The 22,080-nt window shown below is 50.9% G+C and overlaps 1 protein-coding gene across 7 annotated transcripts in view; it reads right to left on the reverse strand.

Annotated features, from left to right (window-relative positions):
- The window catches only part of CHD3 (chromodomain helicase DNA binding protein 3), a 63,400-nt gene extending 48,938 nt beyond the window's left edge, over nt 1-14,462 (reverse strand). For 6 of the 7 annotated variants that reach the window (XM_039500062.1, XM_039500061.1, XM_039500059.1 and 3 more), the window contains exon 1: nt 14,166-14,461. In XM_039500062.1, the coding sequence (XP_039355996.1) occupies nt 14,166-14,370 (205 nt within the window). In that variant the 5' untranslated portion in view covers nt 14,371-14,461. Of the gene's footprint in view, nt 1-14,165 lie in introns of all 7 variants that reach the window. The other variant, XM_039500064.1, reaches the window with a different exon arrangement.
- Nucleotides 14,463-22,080: the final 7,618 nt, after the last annotated feature.

Consider the following 22,080-nt stretch of genomic DNA (forward strand, 5'->3'; position numbering starts at 1 on the left):
ACGCACAGCGGGTCAGCGGCAGAGCCAGGCCTAATGCCAGTCCATTGCCCTGTCCAGTTAGAGTTTAAGGCCGAAAGGGCCAATCAGATGCACCAGCCAGGCAGCTAGAAAGCGGATTATTTGCACAACATCAAAGCACCGGCCTACTGTGCCCAATGTCCCAGCTCTGGTGATCTCTGATGCCCCAGGGCAAAGTGGCTCCCACTCCCAGATACCAATTGTGCATCAGGGTGAAAATTCCTTCCTGACCCCTGCAGGCAACTCGGCCGGAGCCCTGAAGCATGAGATTGGCTTGGAGTCGTTCTCCTAATTGCACTAAGTTACTGGGCTCCTTGCAAATATTGGCATTCCCGCCCACGCTGCTGAGAATGATTGATGTCAGGAGCGAAGAACCGGGAAACGTTCTCTTTCCATAATGGCATTTGTACCGCAGGAAGGAAGGATCCCTGCAGGAAGAATGGTTTTTGGCATTTCACCCTGGCCGAACAGTTTCCTTCAAGTACCGCGTAAGTCACAGAGAAGCCAGTGCCAACCCGTCCTAGGGATGGAGTCACACGTTATCTATTAAGGATTATTTACATAGGGAAACTGAGTGGAACAGCTGTTCCACCAAACCTCCCCGTCAGGAATAGCGACAGCGCTTTCGATTCTCGCCCTCCCTTCCTCCAAATTAACTTTCAAACCTTGACAAGCCTTCACAGGCGTCTCCGCACCAGGTCAGACTGCATCTTCATCCTCCTCACAGCTGGCAACGGATTTCCAGCAGCAGAGATACGCCCCAACCTCCCCCCCCGGCTAAATGCTATATTTACTCCGAGGACCCTGTTATTTCACCAAAGGGCAGACAGCTGCGTTCTGGTATTTATTCCTTCCCTAGGGTCACGCTGCTCACCCATGCAGCTGCGGAAAAGCACCATTACTAGGGCTTTTAGGGTGAAACCGATATTTACCCGCTACTCTTCTCTTGCAAAATAATAAATACACAGCGGCAGACATGAGTTTGGGCCTTGCGTAAAGGGAAAATATGGTTTCTAGGCCGGCCCGGCTGGTCATTTCACACCCCCTCCCCCACCCTGTTGTCAATTTCACACTAGGCAAAAATATGGGGATCTGGCAGGCAAATTGACACCTGCAACTTATTCCCTGGTAGATTCGAGCCCCAACACATCACAGAACCGTAAGGCTGGAAAAGACCTAGAGAGAACAACTAGACCATCTGCAGAAAAGGACCCGGGGGTTACAGTGGACGAGAAGCTGGATAGGAGTCAGCAGGGCGCCCTTGTTGCCAAGAAGGCCAACGGCATTTTGGGTTGTATAAGTAGGAGCATTGCCAGCAGATCGAGGGACATGATTATTCCCCTCGATTCGGCACTGGTGAGGCCTCATCTGGAGTTTTGCGTCCAGTTTTGGACCCCGCACTACAGAAGGGATGTGGACAACTTGGAGAGAGTCCAGCGGAGGGCAACAAAAATGATTAGGAGGCTGGAGCACATGACTTACGAGGAGAGGCTGAGGGAACTGGGATTGTTTAGCCTGCAGAAGAGAAGAGTGAGGGGGGATTTGATAGCTGCCTTCAACTACCTGAAAGGGGGTTCCAAAGAGGATGGAGCTCGGCTGGTCTCAGTGGTACCAGATGAAGGAACAAGGAGCAATGGTCTCAAGTTGCAGTGGGGCAGGTCTAGGTTGGATATTAGGAAACACAATTTCCCTAGGAGGGTGGTGAAGCACTGGAATGGGTTCCCTAGGGAGGTGGTGGAATCTCCTTCCTTAGAGGTTTTTAAGGCCCGGCTTGACAAAGCCCTGGCTGGGATGATTTAGTCGGGGATTGGTCCTGCTTTGAGCAGGACGTTGGAGTAGATACCTCCTGAGGTCCCTTCCAGCCCTGATCTTCTATGAGTCTATCCCTGACTGTCAGATCTGTTCTTTGAAAACCTCCAACGATCAGGGTTGTTACAATCTCCTTTGGTAAACTTATTCCAGTGCTTAACTATGCTTAGAATGAGAAAGTTTTTCCTGCTATCTAACCCAAATCTCCTTTGCTTCAAATGAAGCCCATTGCTTCTTATCCTGTCTTCAGTGGACAAGGAGAACAACTGCTCTGCCCCCCACCCCCCGCATCTCCCCCGCTTCCCTGGCCACAGCCCTGCCCCCAGCCACCACCCCGCTCCTGGCCCCGGCTCCTCGGTGGGATCGCAGACAGGGTAAGGGGTGGGGGGGCGTGACTGGGAGAAGTTTGGGGAGCACCGATTTAAGGACCGTTAACGCTGCGCTTCAAAAAGATCAATTTTATGGCCATTAACACACAAATTGTCAACATCACCTGTTAAAATATAGAAAGGAACGATCTTCAGATCCAACTTGAATGAGTTCTCAAGCAGGCTTTTTTTTTACGTTGCCTATTTGTAAATGTCAACCATTTACCTATGGGCCTTTTTTTGGCGCGCGTACGGTGAAATCGACCTTTACCCGCATTCACCGATAAAAATCGAATCCTTCCACGCTGACTCACGGGGCAGGTTTTCCAAACCGCTGCCCATTTTGCCAAGTCAACAAGATGCACAGCAACATATAGATCTAGGATTTGGGGGAAATTCGTCCAGATTAACGAAAGCTATGCTAGTCCACCAGATTACACCGTTCAGAATAAAAAAAAGAGGCCTTCATTCAGTGTCACTGAATTCTCTTCCTAAGTGGAGTTACGCTTCTGGATAAAATGATTTTTCTTCCAGAATAGTATTCACGCCGGGAGGGAAGATCAGATGGTTGGATTTCCAGTCTGCCCATCTCCCTGAGGTGATCAGGGGGGATGGAGGACTGAAAGCACAACCCAGATTTGGGCTCAGGAAGGAATTCGTCCCCCCAACCAGGTCAGATCAGCAGGGACCTGGGGGAGGAGAGGGGCTCTGCAGTGGCAGGGGGTGCAGATCGCTTGCCGGGATCACCTGGCCACAAATCTCACCTAGTATCACAGGAGACTCAGACATTGGGGGCACCTCGGCCTCTTCTGCTCTCTGCCAGTCTGTCTCCTGAACGCAGATTTGTAGGACTGGAAGGGAGGTCCTCTAATCCAGTCCCCCGCCCTCGTGGCAGGACTGACTATTATCTAGACCATCCTAGAGCAGGTATCTGGACCATCCTGGACAACCTGCTCTTAAAAGCCTCCAATGATGGAGATGCCACCACTTCCCTGGGCAATTTATTCCAGAGCTTAACCACCCTGACAGGAAGTTTTTCCTAATGTCCAACCTAAACCGCCCTGGCTACAATTTAAGCCCATTGCTTCTTGTCCTGTCCTCAGGGGTTAAGGAGAACATTTTTTCTCCCTCCTCCTTGTAACAACCTTTGATGTACTCGAAAACGGTGATCACGTCCCCTCTCGGTCATCTCTTCTCCAGACTAAACAAACCCAATTGTTTCAATCTTCCCTCGCCGCTCATGTTTTCTAGACCGTTCATCATTCTTGTTGCTCTTCTCTCTCCGATCCGTCCACATCTTTCCCGAAATGCGGCGCCCGGAACTGGACACGATACTCCAGCTGAGGCTGTATCAGCGCGGAGAAGGGCGGAAAATTACTTACGACGCTCCTGCTAACACAACATCTAAATGCTTTGGTCTAACTGAAGTCATCAGGCTCACAACCGGGTGATATCACGGGAGGTCAGAGTAGGTGATCCTTCGGCCTTAAACGCCAAGAAATCTCCAGGTCTCTCCAAGGCAGTCCGCCGAGGGACCCGCTGCAAATCTGAGCCAGGAGTGTGAAGAACCCCAAAAAACCCCAGCACCGTGGCAGACCCGATGGTAACTTACGTGCCTGCCTTGTTGACAAGACATTCACGGTTCGAAGCTTTAACGCTCCGCCGTCGTCTCCCCTGCTTTACCAAAAAGCAGCCACCTCTGAGAGGGTGGAGCCACCGTGTCAGAGTTTGAGACAGGAAGTGAACCATTCCCATCAGTCCCCCGAGTCCGACCCAGCTTGTGAGATCTGATGGGACCAGAGCCCCAAGACGGACCACGTCCGGCGAAGCCAGCAGCAGCAAATCCCTGAGTCAATCACCTCGGAGCAGCTATCGAATGTCAAACGACCGGGATCCTGGCAAGGCTGACGGCGGTTTGAAACAAGCAAAGCTCTGAGTTATGTGCCGAAGAGCAGAGGAAAGAGATTTTGGCTCCCTCGCCTGTGGCTCAGGGTAGTATGAATGACAGAAGCCAGACCTCGGGAAAAGGGGATTTTTTTATTTTTTAATCCACTGGATGCTGCCAAGCCAAAGCCTTCAAAAGCCATGAGTCAGGCCGCAAAGAAAATCATGAGGTCGACATAAAAAAAAAAAAATCCTGAGATTTAAAAGATAAATAATACATTCCCTCCCGCCCCCCCCGCCCCCCCGGTTTTATGTTTTCAAGCTTTCCCCCACAACCCAGAGAGGTCGCAACTTGCTATTTTCAAACAACCACAGCTGAAAGTCTCACCTAATCACATGACTCCGGGAGCTGAGGATTTGCGGCGCCGGCCTCAGCATACCGGCAAAAAAAGACAGCGCTTGTGGGGTGCAGCCCCCCTGTTCTCTTCTCACTCACCCCGATGTCATCCGGGAGTCGCTCCACTGGTGTCAATGGGTCCCTCTGCGCCGTTTTTTGGACAGCTGTTTAACCGTCTGCTCTCCTCCGCAGAAGCTCTGATTAGCTGAGGGAGGCCAGACGTAATGGGGCCTTGCTAATGTCACAAGACAGCCAGCTGAACAGCAATTAGACAACCATTCTCACGCCTCGTCCCGCTCCTTCCCCCCCCCAAGCCATTTCTCCACCGGCTTGACTGGAGAGCGTGGGGGGGACGTCCCCCAAGCGTGACTAACGCCGAACAGCCAGCATTGCCGCTAGAAAACCCGCGCTCGAACCAGCAAGACCAGAATCCCAGCCGCCGCCAACGCTCAGCCAAATTCCTCACACCTAGGGCGACGGGGTTTTGATCTTTTTAATGTAGTGTCAGTGAAATTGCCAGACTGGCAGCCCCGGAGACAGAAAGTAATTAGCAGACAGACACAGGCGCAAGCCAGCCAGGCCTCAACGCCGGGACGGCCGGCGATGGGGCCCCCGAGTCAGTTTGGAAGGCCTGCAAATTCAAGAAGCATCCTGGCATCAGTTACGCTCACCTCACATTGTCAAGGTTTGTCCCCTTCCCCTCCCCAATAGAGTTGTGGTTTTTTTTTTAAATAAAAACCGAGACACTTGAGAACAACGGAGAGGTGAGTCCGCGCTTCCCCGCACGCCACTGGTGGACACCCGGCCTTTTGGGAAGCCCACCCCGATGGCACCTGGGCTGGATTCAAACTGTTCCATCGCTCCACGCGCCCCAACTCCCCGCCGTACACCTTGAGCAGGGAGCACTTCCTGCCATGCGCCAAGGGCCCTCGGCACTTTACAGGACAGACCCCTAAAAAGTTAGGTTTCTGCAGAGGAAGGAGGGTCTTGCGGGTAAAGCTTTTGACTACGACTCGGAAGATCTGAGTTCAATTCCCAACACGGACTTCTGATACGACCCTGGCTGAGTCACCCGAGACCCAGATTTTTACAGGTATTTGGAATTAACGGGAGTTCGGCACCAAAAAACATCTGGCCTCCGATCCATGTGGCCCTCGGTTTTGGGGATAATGACATGTCCCTTCCCCACAGAGCCGTTAGGATGTTTGTAAGGGGCTTAGGGCCCTGGGGAACAGGGCTTTGGAGCTGAGCCTGGAGCTGGAGCACAGACCAGTAGGTTTCATGCCCAGAGCCAGAGAGGAGCAATTCAAAAATCTGATTGCTCCAAATCCCTGCCCGGGACGGACAGGATCAGACTCCGGAGTTGGCACAAGCGACACCGGCGCGTCCGTCTCCTGGCTCGGGAGTTCCATCCCCTCTCCTCTAGCTCATCTGTCCAAATCAAGCCCGCGTCGTTATCCGACGGCTGTTCAGTGACCCTACCCGCGTAACAAGCTGGCGGGTTCTTAGCCTGGCTCCCCGGGGGGCAGGCGGCCACATAAATCACAGCTGGCACTAACTGGCTGTCTTTTGACAGAGGTCAAGAACTAAACGGGGTCACGACTCAAGCTCCCGGAGAGGGTCCCTCTAGGTCACGGATTAAGCACACGGATCCCACTGTACCTGTCCTCTCCGGGATCCCAAACTAAATACCCCTCGCCAGCTCTAAATTCACACCGCCGCGTCCTCGCCCTAACAAAGCATCTGAGTGGGTCCCACCGGCTGGACGATCGCGGCCTTGGCGAGCCTGGATTTACAAAAGAAGATAACGGATTTCCCTGGCCTGGGGGGAAAAAACCACCTCAGGGAAAACAAGACAGAGGCACTGGTTTATGCACTTGCCTGCCGACCACCTACCCTCATCTAATAATCCTCTGGCAACTTCACACCGCAGGCTGGCTGCGGGAGAGAGACATCAGCCAAACCCCTGTGCCAGCTGCAAGGCAAACATGAACTCGGCAGCACAGAGAGGAATGACCTGTCAGATGATGCCAGTCACCTCGACAGGGGGTGCCTTGCTAGGTTAGAAATGACAACACAGCCCTCTGACACACACACACACACACACACACACACACACACACGCAGGCGTGCACACACACCGTACGCTGACAACGCCAGCTCCTTTGCCTTACAAATCAAAATGCAAAAAAAAAATCATACTACTACTAATAAAAACGGAGGCGCAGCCAACAGGGTGGACTTCCCTTCGCACCCTCCCCGCCTAGATTCCTGCCGCCAGCCCCTCCCGTCTAAGCAGCAGCATCTCGCATCTGCCTGCGTCCCATTTCTTCTGACAATACCATATTATCTCTTCCGCCCTCTGGGTTTGAATCACCTGGTTGCATCCCGCCGCCGCCGCTCAGTTCCCGGTGGGATGTAATTCACAAAGCCGAGGAGAGCGGGGCAGGCCGCAGGGCATCCTTACCGCCCCTCAATCCCGTCAATTTCTAATCCTGCCATCAATCTTTTCTTTTTTTTTTTCCCCCTCACCCCTTTCAGATTCTCCCCCCCCCGCCCTAATCATAATATTGATGCACATGCGCAGCCGAGATGGGTATTTTGGCAGGCAATCAACTAGAAATTTCCACACACGTGACATTTTCACTCTCTACCTTGGAAAAAAAATTATATATATATAAAAAAATAAAATATGAGCACACACATAGATATTATATAACGCGTCAAGGGATGGCGGAGATGTGGATTTAATTGAAACCAGAAATCAAGAGTTATTTCACTGTAACCAGAAACAAAGAAAGACTCCAGAATCTCCATCTCATTCACTACAGATGTCGGTTCCACCCCACTTGCATATTTAAATTTAAACAAAAGACAAGCAAATCAAGAACAGATCCCTTATCTCCGGCAGTTAACGGAGGCGGGGGAAGCCATTTCCACTGGGGCAGGGAAACGGGTCCCTCTTATTTGTAACAGTGGCTTTAAAAATAATTGTCCCCAAGGTAGAAATTCGCCAGTCAGGGAGGGATTACGCACCTCGGGAACTCTGCCAAATGAAATACAGGCTCCGAGGGAGATTTTCAGAAAGCGCTCGGGTCCCCCCGTTAAGCAACTGACTGAAGCAGACAGATTTTCAGAAGTGCGTAATGCCCACCTGTTCCCCCTTGTTCCCAGGTAGGATGCAGAGCCCCTTTGCAAATGTGGCCCTCAGAGAATAGTCTGTTATCAGGTATGAATCCACAGGAACAGCAGCTGACACGGAAATGCCCCTGGCAGGGGGACCTGGAGAGATCAGAGACCCCGGTGGCAGGAGTAGGTAGGTTACTGGGACTTCCAGAATTTCAGACGACGAGCTGGATCAGCAGGAGATGGCAAAGCAGCCGCCGCTTTAGGACCAATATGAGGAAAACTCTTGCCAAGGAAACCTGGTGGCGTGCCCAGTGCCCTACTCAGGAGAGGGGACAGCCACGTTCGAAGAGATTTCACGCTGGAAAGCAACCAATCCTCCAGCTGCATCTGTCATCAATCACAGGATCAGGGGCTAAACATATCCCGCGTTTCTCAGGACCCGTGAGAATGTCCATTTGGTTGTTTTACGTGGAAATACTACTTAAAGTCCCCCTTTTGGGGGAGTAATTACAAAGCACCTTCCTGCCAACTTTAGTGATCTGATTTGCTTCTTAGACTAGTGTGCAAAGCGGGCCCCACGGTGTTACATCCTGCGGGTACCCGATCCTGCGAAGACTGAATCAAGTGCTTAATTCTGATCACACAAGGAGTCCCGCTTCGATCAGCGACTTGAGCCGTCCACATCGTTACGCGCACGTTTAAGTCTTTCCAGAATCAGCACCAGAGTTCGGATGTTTTCAGGAAAGGGAAGGCTCTGGGAAAAACAATCAACCTGTGATCTTCTACCTTCCCGGTCTGGAGGAGTTTGGAAGTCAAAAAATTAGGGCCGAAATTCTGGCTTCATTGAGGACAAAGGCAAAATCCCCACTGATTTCAACAGAGCCAGGATTTTCATCGTAAAAGCTGAAAAGCCTTGCAGGATCGGGGCCTACCTCAAGGCGGCCCTGATCTCTGCTCAGCGGCCTGTACTTGAATGCAAATAAATAAAAAGCCAGACGGTCATTTTATGAACGGTTCTGGATTCTTTCACTTAAGCGTCTCAGTGTTACAGGTGGCGAATCGGGAGGTGGATTTAAAGATTGAGGGGAAGGAGGGACACCGCTTTTAAAACTGAAACACAGATTTCTGACCATTTTGAGAAGTGGGGAAGAGGAGACTCTATTTTAAATCCTGGGGCTTACAGACAAAAACAAACAAACGTTCACGTGCGCACACACACGCTTCTTTTCCTTTTCACTGAAAGTGGGTTTTCTTGATCAAGAGAAAAGAAAGTGACAGTTTTTCTCCCTCTCCAGTGTTAATTTTTTTTTAATCCGTATTCACAATGGGGAATCATCTTTGCCTTTCTTTAAATTAGCCACACCTGTTAGGTCGTAAACCTGCAAATCATTCCTCCCATAAGCTCTCCTCTACTTTCTCATATAATAATTATCCCCCGCTCTTATCTATTTCCTTCAGTAGATTTCAAAGCGCTTTCCAAAGCAGGTCAACAGTATCTTTAGCCTCTTTTCACAGAGGGAGAAACCAAGGCACAGGATGGGGAAGAGGCTCGCCCCAGGTGACCTAGCAAAGCTGGCGGCAGAGGCAGGATTTGAACGCAGATCTCAAGCCACACATCTTCCAGGCATGATGTAACACACAGCATAAGGAACTTGACCCACACTCTGAAGCCAATGGGACTACTTCCATGAGCAAAGCTACCCACCCAAGCGTCTCCAGGATCAGACACCCAGCGCTTCGAAACTACCGAGTACGTTTTTTATATACGTAACAATCGCGTGTTTCAGTCACTCAGGGAATGCTAAGAAAAAAGGTCGGGGGAAACAGCAGTCTTTCCACTGGCATAAATAACTCCCCCGGCCCAACATTAAAATTAACACATTTATTAAATCAAGAAAAAGCAAAGTGACTTTGGGAACCTGGAAATCAAATTTGGTGACAGAAAAATATTGGCTTTATTCCCCCCCCACACACACACTTTTTTTTTCAAGTCACAAATCCTTTACCTACAAGGCTGAACCTAATAAGCATATTTTGCTCTCTCTACGCACTGATCATTATGACCAATCAATGTGCGGAAAGACCCTACTGCTGAGAATAACAGTATTGGGGCAGAGCTTGTCCATTTCGGTGAAGGCAAAAGATTTGCACGTCTTTCACATGACGCATGGCGAATGACAAGTCTTTGCAAGACTGAAGCCTTAGATTGTAAACTCTGGCGACAGACCACCTATTTGTTAGGCAGGTACCCACAGCCTAGGACAAAGCGGCCTTGATCCATTATTAGGGCATCCATGTGTTACTGTATTCAAAATAAATTAATAATTATGGCAAGGATAAAGGGAAAGGGAAAACGAGAGCCATCTTACGCCCACACTTCCTTATTTCCCTGCTCCTCCGATTCCTTAAGCTTCCTTCCCCCCCACGCCTGAGGTTTTCTTTCTAAGGGAGAGCAAATCGAAGCGAATCTGGGTAGAGATTTGTCTGGCAGCAGCAAAATACTCTACATTTTTTGAAGGGACAAGAGCCTTTGGTTACATCCCTCTGATTTCATTGACATTTAAAATTTGCTTTTTAAATCATGCAGGACTCCAGTCCCAAGTTGATGGGTGCCACAGAGCAGGGAGCATGTCAGTTATACAGGGGGAATTCGGACGGGTCTTAGAGCAACAACTGAAGTCAAGTCACATGAGGCACCGAACAAGGCTAACGAGCCTCTCCCGAAAGGTCCACGCCATGTTCACTCTGGCCCTGACCCCACCAACTACCCCGCCTTCTGCTTACCCCTGTCCTCACCTCACCCTCCGCTCCTGCTATCACCAACCTGGCCCCGATCCCACCTTTCCCACCGCAGCCCATTAACCCTGTCCTCACCTCACCCTCTGCTCCCGCCATCGCCAACCTGGCCCTGACCCCATCCACTCCCACTACTACCCACTGACCCTGTCCTCATGTCACCCTCCGCTCCCGCTATCGCCAACCTGGCCCTGACCCCACCAACTACCCCGCCTTCCGCTTACCCCTGTCCTCACCTCACCCTCCGCTCCCGTCATCCTGGCCCTAATCCCACCCATTCCCACCGCAGCCCATTAACCCTGTCCTCGTCTCAACCTCAGCTCCCGCCATCGCCAACCTGGCCCTGACCCCACCCACTCCCACTACTACCCACTGACCCTGTCCTCAACTCACCCTCCGCTCCCACCATCGCCAACCTGGCCCTGACCCCACGAACTACCCCGCCTTCCGCTTACCCCTGTCCTCACCTCACCCTCCGCTCCCGTCATCCTGGCCCTAATCCCACCCATTCCCACCACAGCCCATTAATCCTGTCCTCATCTCAACCTCCACTCCCGCCATCACCAACCTGGCCCTTACCCCATCCACTCCCACCGCAGCCCATTTACCCTGTCCTCACCTCACCCTCTGCTCCCGCCATCACCAACCTGGCTCTGACCTCACCCACTCCCACCGCCGCCCATTAACCCTGTCCTCACCTCACCCTCCGCTCCCGCCATCACCAACCTGGCCCTGACCCCACCCACTCCCACTACTACCCATTAACCCTGTCCTCACCACACCCTCCGCTCCCGCCATCGCCAACCTGGCCCTGACCCCATCCACTCCCACTACTACCCACTGACCCTGTCCTCATGTCACCCTCCGCTCCCGCTATCGCCAACCTGGCCCTGACCCCACCAACTACCCCGCCTTCCGCTTACCCCTGTCCTCACCTCACCCTCCGCTCCCGTCATCCTGGCCCTAATCCCACCCACTCCCACCGCAGCCCATTTACCCTGTCCTCACCTCACCCTCCGCTCCAGCCATCACCAACCTGGCCCTGACCCCACCCACTCCCACTACTACCCATTAACCCTGTCCTCACCTCACCCTCCATTCCCGCCATCGCCAACCTGGCCCTGACCCCACTCCCACCGCAACCCATTAACCCTGTCCTCACCTCACCCTCCGCTCCCGCCATCGCCAACCAGGTCCTGACCCCATCTACTCCCACCACGGCCCATTAACCCTGTCCTCACGTCACCCTCCGCTCCCACCATCGCCAACCAGGTCCTGACCCCATCCACTCTCACCGCAGCCCATTAACCCTGTCCTCACGTCACCCTCCGCTCCCGCCATCGCCAACCTGGCCCTGACCCCATCCACTCCCACCGCAGCCCATTACCCCTGTCCTCACGTCACCCTCCGCTCTCGCCATCGCCAACCTGACCCTGACCTCATCCACTCTCACCGCAGCCCATTAACCCTGTCCTCACCTCACCCTCCGTTCCCACCATCAGCAACCTGCTCCTGACCCCACCCCACTCCCACCGCAGCCCACTGACCCTGTCCTCACCTCACCCTCCGCTCCCGCCATTGCCAACCTCACCGTGACCCCTTCCACTCCCACCACATCCCATTAACCCTGTCCTCACGTCACCCTCCGCTCCCGCCATCGCCAACCTGGCGCTTACCCCATCCACTCCCAACAGAACCTATTAACCCCGTCCTCACCTCACCCTCCGCTCCCGCCATCGCCAACCTGGTCCTGACCCATCAACTCCCACCGCAGCCCATTAACCCTGTCCTCACCTCACCCCCTGCTCCCGCCATCGGCAACCAGGCCCTAATCCCATCCACTCCCACTACTACCCATTAACCCTGTCCTCACCTCACCCTCTGCTCCCGCCATCGCCAACCTGGCCCTGACTCCATCCACTCCTGTTGAGGGCAATTGGCCCCATCCCTTAAGGCACCCTTCACTCCCATCACAGGCGATGTAACTCTATCATGAGGGGTGCGACGTCCCCTCCACACAAGCTGTGGCTACTGACCCCCACCACACACAGATCTAGGTAACCACTGTGGCCATGTCCCTTGGACAGCGGAGCCTCTTGCACTCCCAATACGTCCTCGCCCAGCACAGAGTCCAGTGCTCTCCCCTGCACCGTACCCGGGGTGCCCCATCCTGAGTCGGGTTGGGCGTTCGGCCCCACCTGCTCCCTACACCCTGAGGGTCCATCCGCTAGAGACCACCACTAGTCAGAGTGCCAAATACCACCTACCGCCCCTCATGCCAGCAGGCCAAGCCCCACAGTTTACTGCCCCCGCCCCCCAACTTGTTCCAGCCGATCTGATCCTGAAGGGCACCAAAGCGCTCTCCCAACCCACTGGCAAATGCCATCGGCCGGTCCCTCGAGGTTCCCGCCCCATCCACGGACCCCATGTGCCCTGTCCTGTCTGCCAGGGGCCCTCCCTATCTGCTGACTGAGCCCGGGGCCCCATCCTGCCCCCAGCACCCTCCTCGCCCAATGCCCAGCGGGCCCCATCCTGCCCACTGGGGCAAATCACCCCCCACTCCTGCCAACACCCATCCTGCCCACCAGGCACCAATCATCCCGCGTTCCCACCAACGCCCAGCGGGCCCGGTCCTACCCATCGGGTGCCAAGCTTTCCCCCCGCCAAGCACAGGCTGACCCCACAAACCCTGTCCCACTCCCCGCAATGACTCCAGGGGTCCCATCTTGTTGCTCCTCCACCGCCACTGCCAGACCAGCCCCCCGTCTTTGGGGGAAACCCCTCAACGCCCACTTAACCCCGGGGCTGCTCACCACCTTACAGGAGCAAGCGGGAGGTGGGGGGGGGGGGACACAACACTTTGATGGCAGCCTCCAGGGCTTTAATGGAGGAGGGTGAAGGGGGGGGGGGCTCTGTGTTGCCAAGCAATCACGGCCACCCCACATTCGGGGGGGGGGGAATCCTGTTCTCTATTGGAATCCATGGAGGAGCATCGGGCCCCACTGAGGCCACTTCGGGTGGGGGAGGGGCCCTGAAAACCAAATCGAGGGGGAGGCTTGCCTGTACCCCTCCCCCATCCTGAACGTTCGAAACGCGGTGGGGGCGACTAGAAACTCTCGCGGCCCCCCCCCAACGTTCCAAAGCCGTTAGGCAGCGGCCAGAGGCGCGTTGGGGGGGGGAAGAGAAACTCTCGGGGTCCCCCTTAACGTTCCAAAGCCGTTAGGCAGCACGCCAGAGGCGCGTGGGGGGGGAGTAGAAACTCTCGGGGTCCCCCTTAACGTTCCAAAGCCACTGACCCGCGCGCGTGGAGGGCTGAACTCTCGGCCCCTCGGCGTTCCAAAGCCATTGGGCAGCGCGGGCGCGGGGGGGGGAGGGGTGTCGGAACTCTCGGCCCGTCAACGATCCAAAGAGGGGACGGGGGGGGGCTGGAAACTCTCCCCTCTGGGCAGCGCGCGCGCCTGCGGGGGGAGGCGGGGGGGAACTCTCGGCCCCTCAACGTTCCACAGCCGTTGGGCAGCGGGGTGGGGGGAGGAGGGTGCCGCGAACTCTCGGCCCCTCAACGTTCCAAAGCCGTTGGGCAGCGGCGCGCGCGCGGCTGGGGGGGAGCCTCGGCAGTCGGAACTCTCGGCCCCTCAACGTTCCACAGCCGTTGGTTGTTTACAAACAAAGCCCCCCCCCCCGAAAGTTCGAAAGCCGTTGGAGGGGGAGGGGAATGGGGGGTTGTTTTGGCGCCCGGCTCGGGGGGCCGGGGGGGGGTTGTTTACCTGGAGGAGCCGCAGCTGCTGGTGGAGTTGATGCTGCTGGTGCTGGTGCCAGTGGAGCAGCAGCAGGCGGGAATATGTCGCCTGGGCTGTTGTCCCCTGCTCCGTCTTCCTCCTCCTCTTCCTCCTCTTCTTCTTCATCCCCCTCCACCTCAGACACCACCATCTCCTCCTCCTCTTCCTCGTCCTCCCTCAGAGGGGAAGCCATGGTGGTGCTGGGGGAGGGGGGGCAGGGACACACACAGAGAGAGAAGGGGGGGAACAACCCCTCTTCACCACACACAAAAATCCTCTCCCCCCCCCTTCAGATCACCTCAGTCACAAAAAAAAAAAACTGCATGAAAAAGTCCCATGAATTCAAAAAAAAAAGAGAGGGAAAAAAACTCTTTAACTTTTTCCCCTCCCCCCCTTTAAAAATATAAAAGTGGGGGGGGAGAGGAAGAGAGAGGTTTAAAATATATTTAAATTCTGAGGGGGCAGCTCAGCATAATATTTGCCACAAGAGCAAGGAACAAAAATGGCCGCCCTTAAATTATTTTTAAAACAGACCCCCCCAGGAGGGAAAAAAAGGGAAAAAAAATCCCCCCCACTCCTTTCTTTATTGAAAAAAAAAAAAACAAAATGGCTGGCTTGATTTTTAAGTCAACCCCCCCACCACCACTCCCCCACACACACCTCTTCCTTGAGGTTAACAAAAAAAAAAAAAAAAACAGCCCCCCCCCCCGAAATCAATCCAAAACAGCCAGAACAACAAAAAGATTTCCCCCCCCTTGATTTTTCTCCTTATTGTTGCTTGTTTGAATCTCTCAGCTCATTGCATAGATGAACAATATTTGTATATTCCTGGCACTGGGGGGGAACTGAAAGAGAAAGATTTCTGCATAAAACAAAGATGGCTGCTCTAAATTATTTCTTTTTTCTTATACTTCCCCCCCCACCTCCCTCAATAAAAATATTTTCGGGGGGGGGGACAGAAAAGGCTGGGATTAATCAGTACTCATGCTCAGTGTGACATCAGCATAAATTGTTAAAGGTTAACTAGTTCCATACTAGTAACACCATATATATATATATATAATTTTTTTTGCCTGCTTTACTAGTTCATGCGAGAGACAAGAGAAGGGGGGGCCTCTCTTTTTTTTTTCTTCCTTTCTTACTTTTAAATACTTCAGAAGGGAGTGGTGTTTTTTTTTTCTTCTTTCTTTTTCTTTCTTTCTTTAGGCAAGAGAAGAACCACCAAAGGGGGGGTAGGGGGGGCGGAAGAATTTAAATGCATGGTCCAAATTCGTTGAAGTGCACCGTGGGGATGGATTTAACTCTGTCTTTTCCTTGATATCTTTTTCAAAAAGGTTTTCCACACACTCTCACCAAAAAAAAAAAAAAAAACGAGATTCCCCCCACACACTTTTCTATTAAAAAACACCGTCCTTTCTTTTTTGTTTCGTTGTTAACTTTTCCCCCAGGACACACCCACATAAAATTGGGGAACAAAATATTATAATTGTACCTTATTTTATTTTTCTTTTAAGCTCCCGCTTTTGAGGGGGGGATTTTTTCTTAAACTTGTAGCCGGAACACAAAACCCACCTAGGTTCTTGACAGCCACCCCCAAAATGCAACTGGAATTGGGGTACCCTTAAAAATATAAGGGATACAGTACTCTCTAGGGCCTGATCCTGTGCCTGGCTTCATGCCTGCGACTCAACACGCTTGCGGTGCCTAGTAATTGCATGATAGGCATTCAGTAATCCTGTCCAATGCTTATTACAGTGGGTAGTCCCCATAACAATGTGTATAGTCAGCATATGCCGCCTTGGGCCCTAAATACAACCGGGGTGCTCATTCGCAGAGCCCGATCCTGCAGATGTTACAGACACATGTAACTTTGGGATTACTCACCCAGGTAAAGTTGCTCCCACATGTACTGTTTGCAGGATCGGACCTTCGATATTAATGAGGATGATGGGGGAGTTTTGCGACTGCCCGAAATAAGAACAGAATTGGACCTAGAACTGGGGAATTCCAAGCTTAATTTTTTTTTTCTTCTCATCGGCTGCTTGGTTGTGTCCCTTAAAATCAGGGAGCTCCTAAAGTAAATGTCGAAGAAATACAGTCTCCCGTAGCTTTAAAATACCAGCATTTCAAATACCTTGTTCCCACTTGCACCCCCCCAATAAAATCTGGGGAACCCCTCCTTCAGGAATCTTGTTCTGATTCCCTCTTCTTTTCAAATGCATCTAGGTTTCTAGGACTTTCCTCACCAACTAAAAAAATATAGCAGGTAAAATAAAAGCCCCAATCCTGCATTGGTCTATGCTAGCAGATTCTGTTGTAGGATAGGGCCTAACTGAGAATCCTAATAGATCCTGGAGTTCCCTACTTGTATTTGCTTTTAAACCATCTTTCTACCTTTTGTTTTCCTTCTCAGGCATATTATACCCCTGATTGTTTCGTTTTCTGTATATTAAAATAAAAGAGCCTGCAAATCACACCACAAGGCAAAGGGAGAAATCCTTTCTAAATATGGGTCCAATCCTGGGAACAGTTAAGCATGTCATCACAATATGAAACACCACCGCCCTCCTCTCAACTTTTGTGATTTTCAAATACTCTGATGCCTGGAAGAAGCAAATGCAGTTACAATCCAGGGTTGGGTGGAAGACAAATTTCTCTTCAATATTTACATGGAAAGCGTGATGATTATTCATTTTTCTCCTCTATGATCTCTCTCTATTACTGTCAATTCCAGGAGAGAAAAATTAATAGCTTTTAAGTCCAGAAGAGACTGGTATAATATAATAACATATGGAGATATACCTATCTCATAGAACTGGAAGGGACCCTGAAAGCTCATCGCGTCCAGCCCCCTACCTTCACTAGCAAGACCAAGTACTGATTGTGCCTGAGATCCCTAAGTGGCCCCATCAAGGATTGAACTCATAACCCTGGGTTTAGCAGGCCAATGCTCTGGCCTCTTACATAATACAGGTCAGAGAACCACAGTCACTATTTTCTGGATAAAGCCTGTTCTAGACAAGACTTTTGAACTCTAAAGACCCCATGGCATTTTTTGTCAGAGGTAGCCAGTCTCCTGGGACAACATTTCTGGGGAACCTATCTGAAAAAAAAATGTTAGGAATTCGAGACAGGTGACCATTAGAAGATAGGACCCGATCGTGCAATTTTAACCCAGGCAGAACTCCCAGCAAGGAGTTTTACCAGCATTACAACTGTAGTTGTAATTTTCATAAGCGTAACCTAGCCGTACGTGCTGTATTTCTATGAACTGTAGTGTTAAATCTGGTAGGAAAGGGTTCGGATTTGCATGCACACCACTGTGAATGCTGTTTAATTCTCAGCTCCATTCCCCCTGCAGAATAGTCATAAATACCCACATAGGATATGCCCATCGCCTGCAGGGAAACACTGCTTGCCAACCAAACGTTTCCCTCTGTGCCTTTTATATTTAATCCAACACCCCCTCCAGCCCTCAGGAGCATGGGCGCTGATCCCATTCATTCATGTTGAAACAGTTCCCTGGCGGTGCTAGAAGCCAATGGTTCTGGATGAATTTAGAGGCAAAAGGGGTGGGTTGGGGTTTTTCTCGTTGGCTTTAAAATGCAATAGACAAGGGCTTTTTTGTGGCAGCCGATTTCATGATCTTTGACTTATTTCATCCTCTCGTTAGCTGCTGGGAAGGGAGAAGAAATGAAAGGGGCATCTGATCATCTGGTTTCAAAGCTGCCAATTTAATATATTTGCAGGGTGGTTAGTATGGAATTATTATATTGTTCAAAAACAAAAAGATACACACACAGAGCAAAACACAAATTTTCTGACAACAAGAGAAACCCTTCTTCAACTTGACCCTGGCTGTTTGTGGCTTGGTCTATATTCCCCAGGGAACAGTTTGGTGGGTTGTGTTGTTTTTTGTTGTTGTTGTTTTTTACCCCTGTCTCTCATCTCTGTTTGATGTTTCTTTGTAGCTCAGCAACTGTCAGAGGGAGACCACTGAAGAAACATAGCATGTCACTAACAGAGAAGTCATAGTGTTTATCAGAATGGTTCGCCCATCGCATTTTGTCTTGCAAGAGGATCAAAGAGCCGAGACGGCCATACCCAGACAGCACTTCCCCCAAGGGAATGGCCTCTGTTTGCACTGGGAAAAATCTTTCAAGACGACTGCCATGGCCTTGGCCTCTTCCCCGCTGGTTTTCTATATCGATGCTTTTTTTCCCCTCTCTTTAATAACATGTTAAAGTTGTGTGGTGACCTGTAACAATGGGGGAATGCCACGTTCAACCCTAAAGAACCAGAGGGCAACATGCCGACCCCAGTGCGGTTAATGGGAGTTTTGGCAGTGACGGGCCATTTTTGCACACTAGCCTCGTCTGATACATACATGTGCAGCGCCCAGCATAATCGGGCTAAGATTTCAACTGGGGCCTGAAGAACTGTACGTGAATCCTGGCTTAGGATTTATTACCATGGCATAGGATTTACTACAGCGAGTAATTCTACTGTGGGGCTACTCAGGGTCATATGCACTCCAGCTGATAGTAAACAGAGCAGTCACTCACTTGCAGTAGACTTTAACGGGTGCATAGGCCATGGCCTCACCTTCTGCACAGGGGTGGATTTTAAGGCTGACAAAAATAGTACGTTAATGTTGCCATATAGATGTGAGCTTAGTTTGGTAGTTCAGTGTACTGTTCTGGGACTTGGTTTCCATATAAATACAGTATATATTTTTTTTATTTTGGAAATTAAAAAAAAAAATCTTTGGAAAGGTTGTAAAACCGTGAGCTGGAAAAATTCCAGGATGTGACCAGGTTTGGGGAAACGGGTAGATGCCACTTTGCGTCTCAGCATGGAGTGTGCGTCATTCTAACCCCTGGCTCTAACACTCTGCCCCTTTATGGCACCGTTCCCCTATCTGTGAAACAAAAATGACGATAATTACTCGCCTGTAACAATACACACCGGTGTCGTGGTGAGGATTAATTAGGCAGTAATGCAGTGCACTGAAGATTACAGGTTGACGTCTCAGATGGTGTAAACTGGTTACCTACACTGATTTTGATGGAGCTATGCGGGTTTACATCAGCTGTAAAGATGTTCTAGAAATGTTAAGTATTAATACCATCAGAAAGATCAGAGCAGCAGCTGCTGCTGCTGCTTCTTTTTTAAACTATTTATTTAGGGAACTTTAAGAAGTTTACAAATCCTTGCCCCGTAAGTATCAAAAATAAGACAACGATCACAACAGTTAGCTTTTGTTTCAAGAGACATTACACTGGAATATAGTCATCAGATCTTTTTATTTAACAAGGTGTCACTATATTACAGAGAAAGCACCGATAACAAGGTCTGTCTATCTAATGTTAATATTCAAAAAAATTGAACAGGTGTGCCTTTTTTTTTTTTTTTTTGGCAAATGAATGTACTTTGAGTACTGAATAAAAGGTAACCAGATATTGAAGTATCTATCTGTCCTCTGTCTATTTTGCTGGATACATAATTGGTGTGTTAATTTTTCCATAACCACAAATCTCCAATATTTCTTTGAACCATTCCTCGATGGTTGGAGCGTTTTTCTTTTTCCAATGACAGGCTACCACTGGTTGGCAGGTGGGAGATTCATTCTTCATTTCCTTTTGTGTGACCATTTCCACTAGGAAGTCCCAGGTAGATTAACCAAAGGGTCGTTCCAAAGCAGCTTCTTTTGGGAACATAGTGAGAGACCCTTCTATTAAAAGTGCATGAATAAATTTAAAAAATATGTGCAAGATTGCCCGCCATTTTTAAGAAGCAGAACAGCTATATTTAAGGGTATGCTGAACACCCAAGCAATCATAGAATCATAGAAGATCAGGGTTGGAAGGGACCTCAGGAGGTATCTACTCCAACCCCCTGCTCAAAGCAGGACCAATCCCCGACTAAATCATCCCAGCCAGGGCTTTGTCAAGCCGGGCCTTAAAAACCTCTAAGGAAGGAGATTCCATCACCGCCCTAGGGAACCCATTCCAGTGCTTCACCACCCTCCTAGTGAAAAAGTGTTTCCTAATATCCCACCTAAACCTCCCCCACTGCAACTTGAGACCATTGCTCCTTGTTCTGTCATCTGGTACCATTGAGAACAGTCTAGATCCATCCTCTTTGGAACCCCCTTTCAGGTAGTTGAGAGCAGCTATCAAATCCCCCCTCACTCTTCTCTTCTGCAGACTAAATAATCCCAGTTCCCTCAGCCTCTCCTCATAAGTCATGTGTTCCAGTCCCCTAATCATTTTTGTTGCCCTCCGCTGGACTCTCTCCAATTTATCCACATCCTTCTTGTAGTGTGGGGCCCAAAACTGGACACAGTACTCCAGATGAGGCCTCACCAATGTTGAATAGAGGGGAATGATCACATCCCTCAATCTGCTGGCAATGCCCCTACTTATACAGCCCAAAATGCCGTTAGCCTTCTTGACAACAAAGGCGCCCTGCTGACTCATATCCAGCTTCTCGTCCACTGTAACCCCTAGGTCCTTTTCTGCAGAACTGCTGCCCAGCCATTCGGTCCCTAGTCTGTAGCAGTGCATGGGATTCTTCCGTCCTAAGTGCAGGACTCTGCACTTGTCCTTGTTGAACCTCATCAGGTTTCTTTTGGCCCAATCCTCTAATTTGTCTAGGTCCCTCCGCATCCTATCCCTACCCTCCAGCGTATCTACCACTCTTTCCAGTTTAGTGTCATCTGCAAACGTGCTGAGAGTGCAGTCCACGCCATCCTCCAGATCATTAATGAAGATATTGATCAAAACTGGCCCCAGGACCGACCCTTGGGGCACTCTGGTTGATACTGGTTGCCAAGGATCGGTTAGGGATAAAGAAACTGGATGGCGCAGATAATTAGGGCCAGGCTACAGGGGTTTTATCTGCCTCTAGATTATGGATTTGAATCTGAACCCCAAAATTCATCCTCAGCTGACAACTTTTTGGCATCGTGTCTGCAGACTGCATCCTTGTCTGTATGTTTGGGGCTTGTCAACCTGGACACATCTCATCCAAGAGGTGAAGGACTGACTAGGCCTCAGCTTGTGAAAATTCTGCTTGTGTCAGGTTAGATCCATTTACTAACACTCACCTGTCGGGTAACCATGGACATATATTGGACTGGAAGTGACCTTCTGGATCCAGTCCGGTCTGCTGCTATCCCAGCCATATCACCCCACTCCTCGATTTATCAAGGTTCATTTTAAACCTTCATTTCCCCTCCCCCAGTTAGTCTGCCGTGTCTATTCCGATTGTAGGGACTGTCTCTTACTATGCGTTTGTACAACGGGGCTCTGATTCCAGTCGGTGCTGTCGCACTAATCAAGGACACATGGCTCTTTTGCAGGTCTGTAAAATGCCTAGCGCAGTGGTTCCCACGCTGAGGTCCATGGAGAGCTGGCTGGTTATGCGATGCTGGCTCTCCTCGTTTCCAGTTGCTAAATCATCCCGAAAGCAGCTAAAAATACACAGAACATTTCCCTAACATCACTTTTCCATGCCAGCGCCTACCGTAGCTGTAAGGGGGACGCTCGTCGGCGGTGGCAGAGGTGTCCAGGAGTCAAGCTCACAACCATTTGACCCTCTTCCCGGCGTTCTTGGCTCTGCCTCACTGCTGTCTGTCTCACAGATGGGATGAACTCTCCCTGAAGTGACAGAGCCTGGCAGGTCCAAGCCAAGAGACACGTCCGCCCTTCAAATTGCATTTTGTCACCGCACTAGACCCAGGGCTTCCCCGTGGCTCAAAAGGACCACAATTCTCCAAAGAGGAAGGAGGGGAATCTCTCGGGCCCCAGTCAGTGAGTGTCACCAGGCTGGGCAGCATCTGGATGTGCCGGTGCTAACCAGCTGCTCTTTATCTCTACTAAGAAGCCACAGCTGAGAG

The sequence above is a fragment of the Mauremys reevesii genome, linkage group 14, assembly GCF_016161935.1.
Source record: "Mauremys reevesii isolate NIE-2019 linkage group 14, ASM1616193v1, whole genome shotgun sequence".
In the NCBI taxonomy this organism is placed as follows: domain Eukaryota; kingdom Metazoa; phylum Chordata; order Testudines; family Geoemydidae; genus Mauremys; species Mauremys reevesii.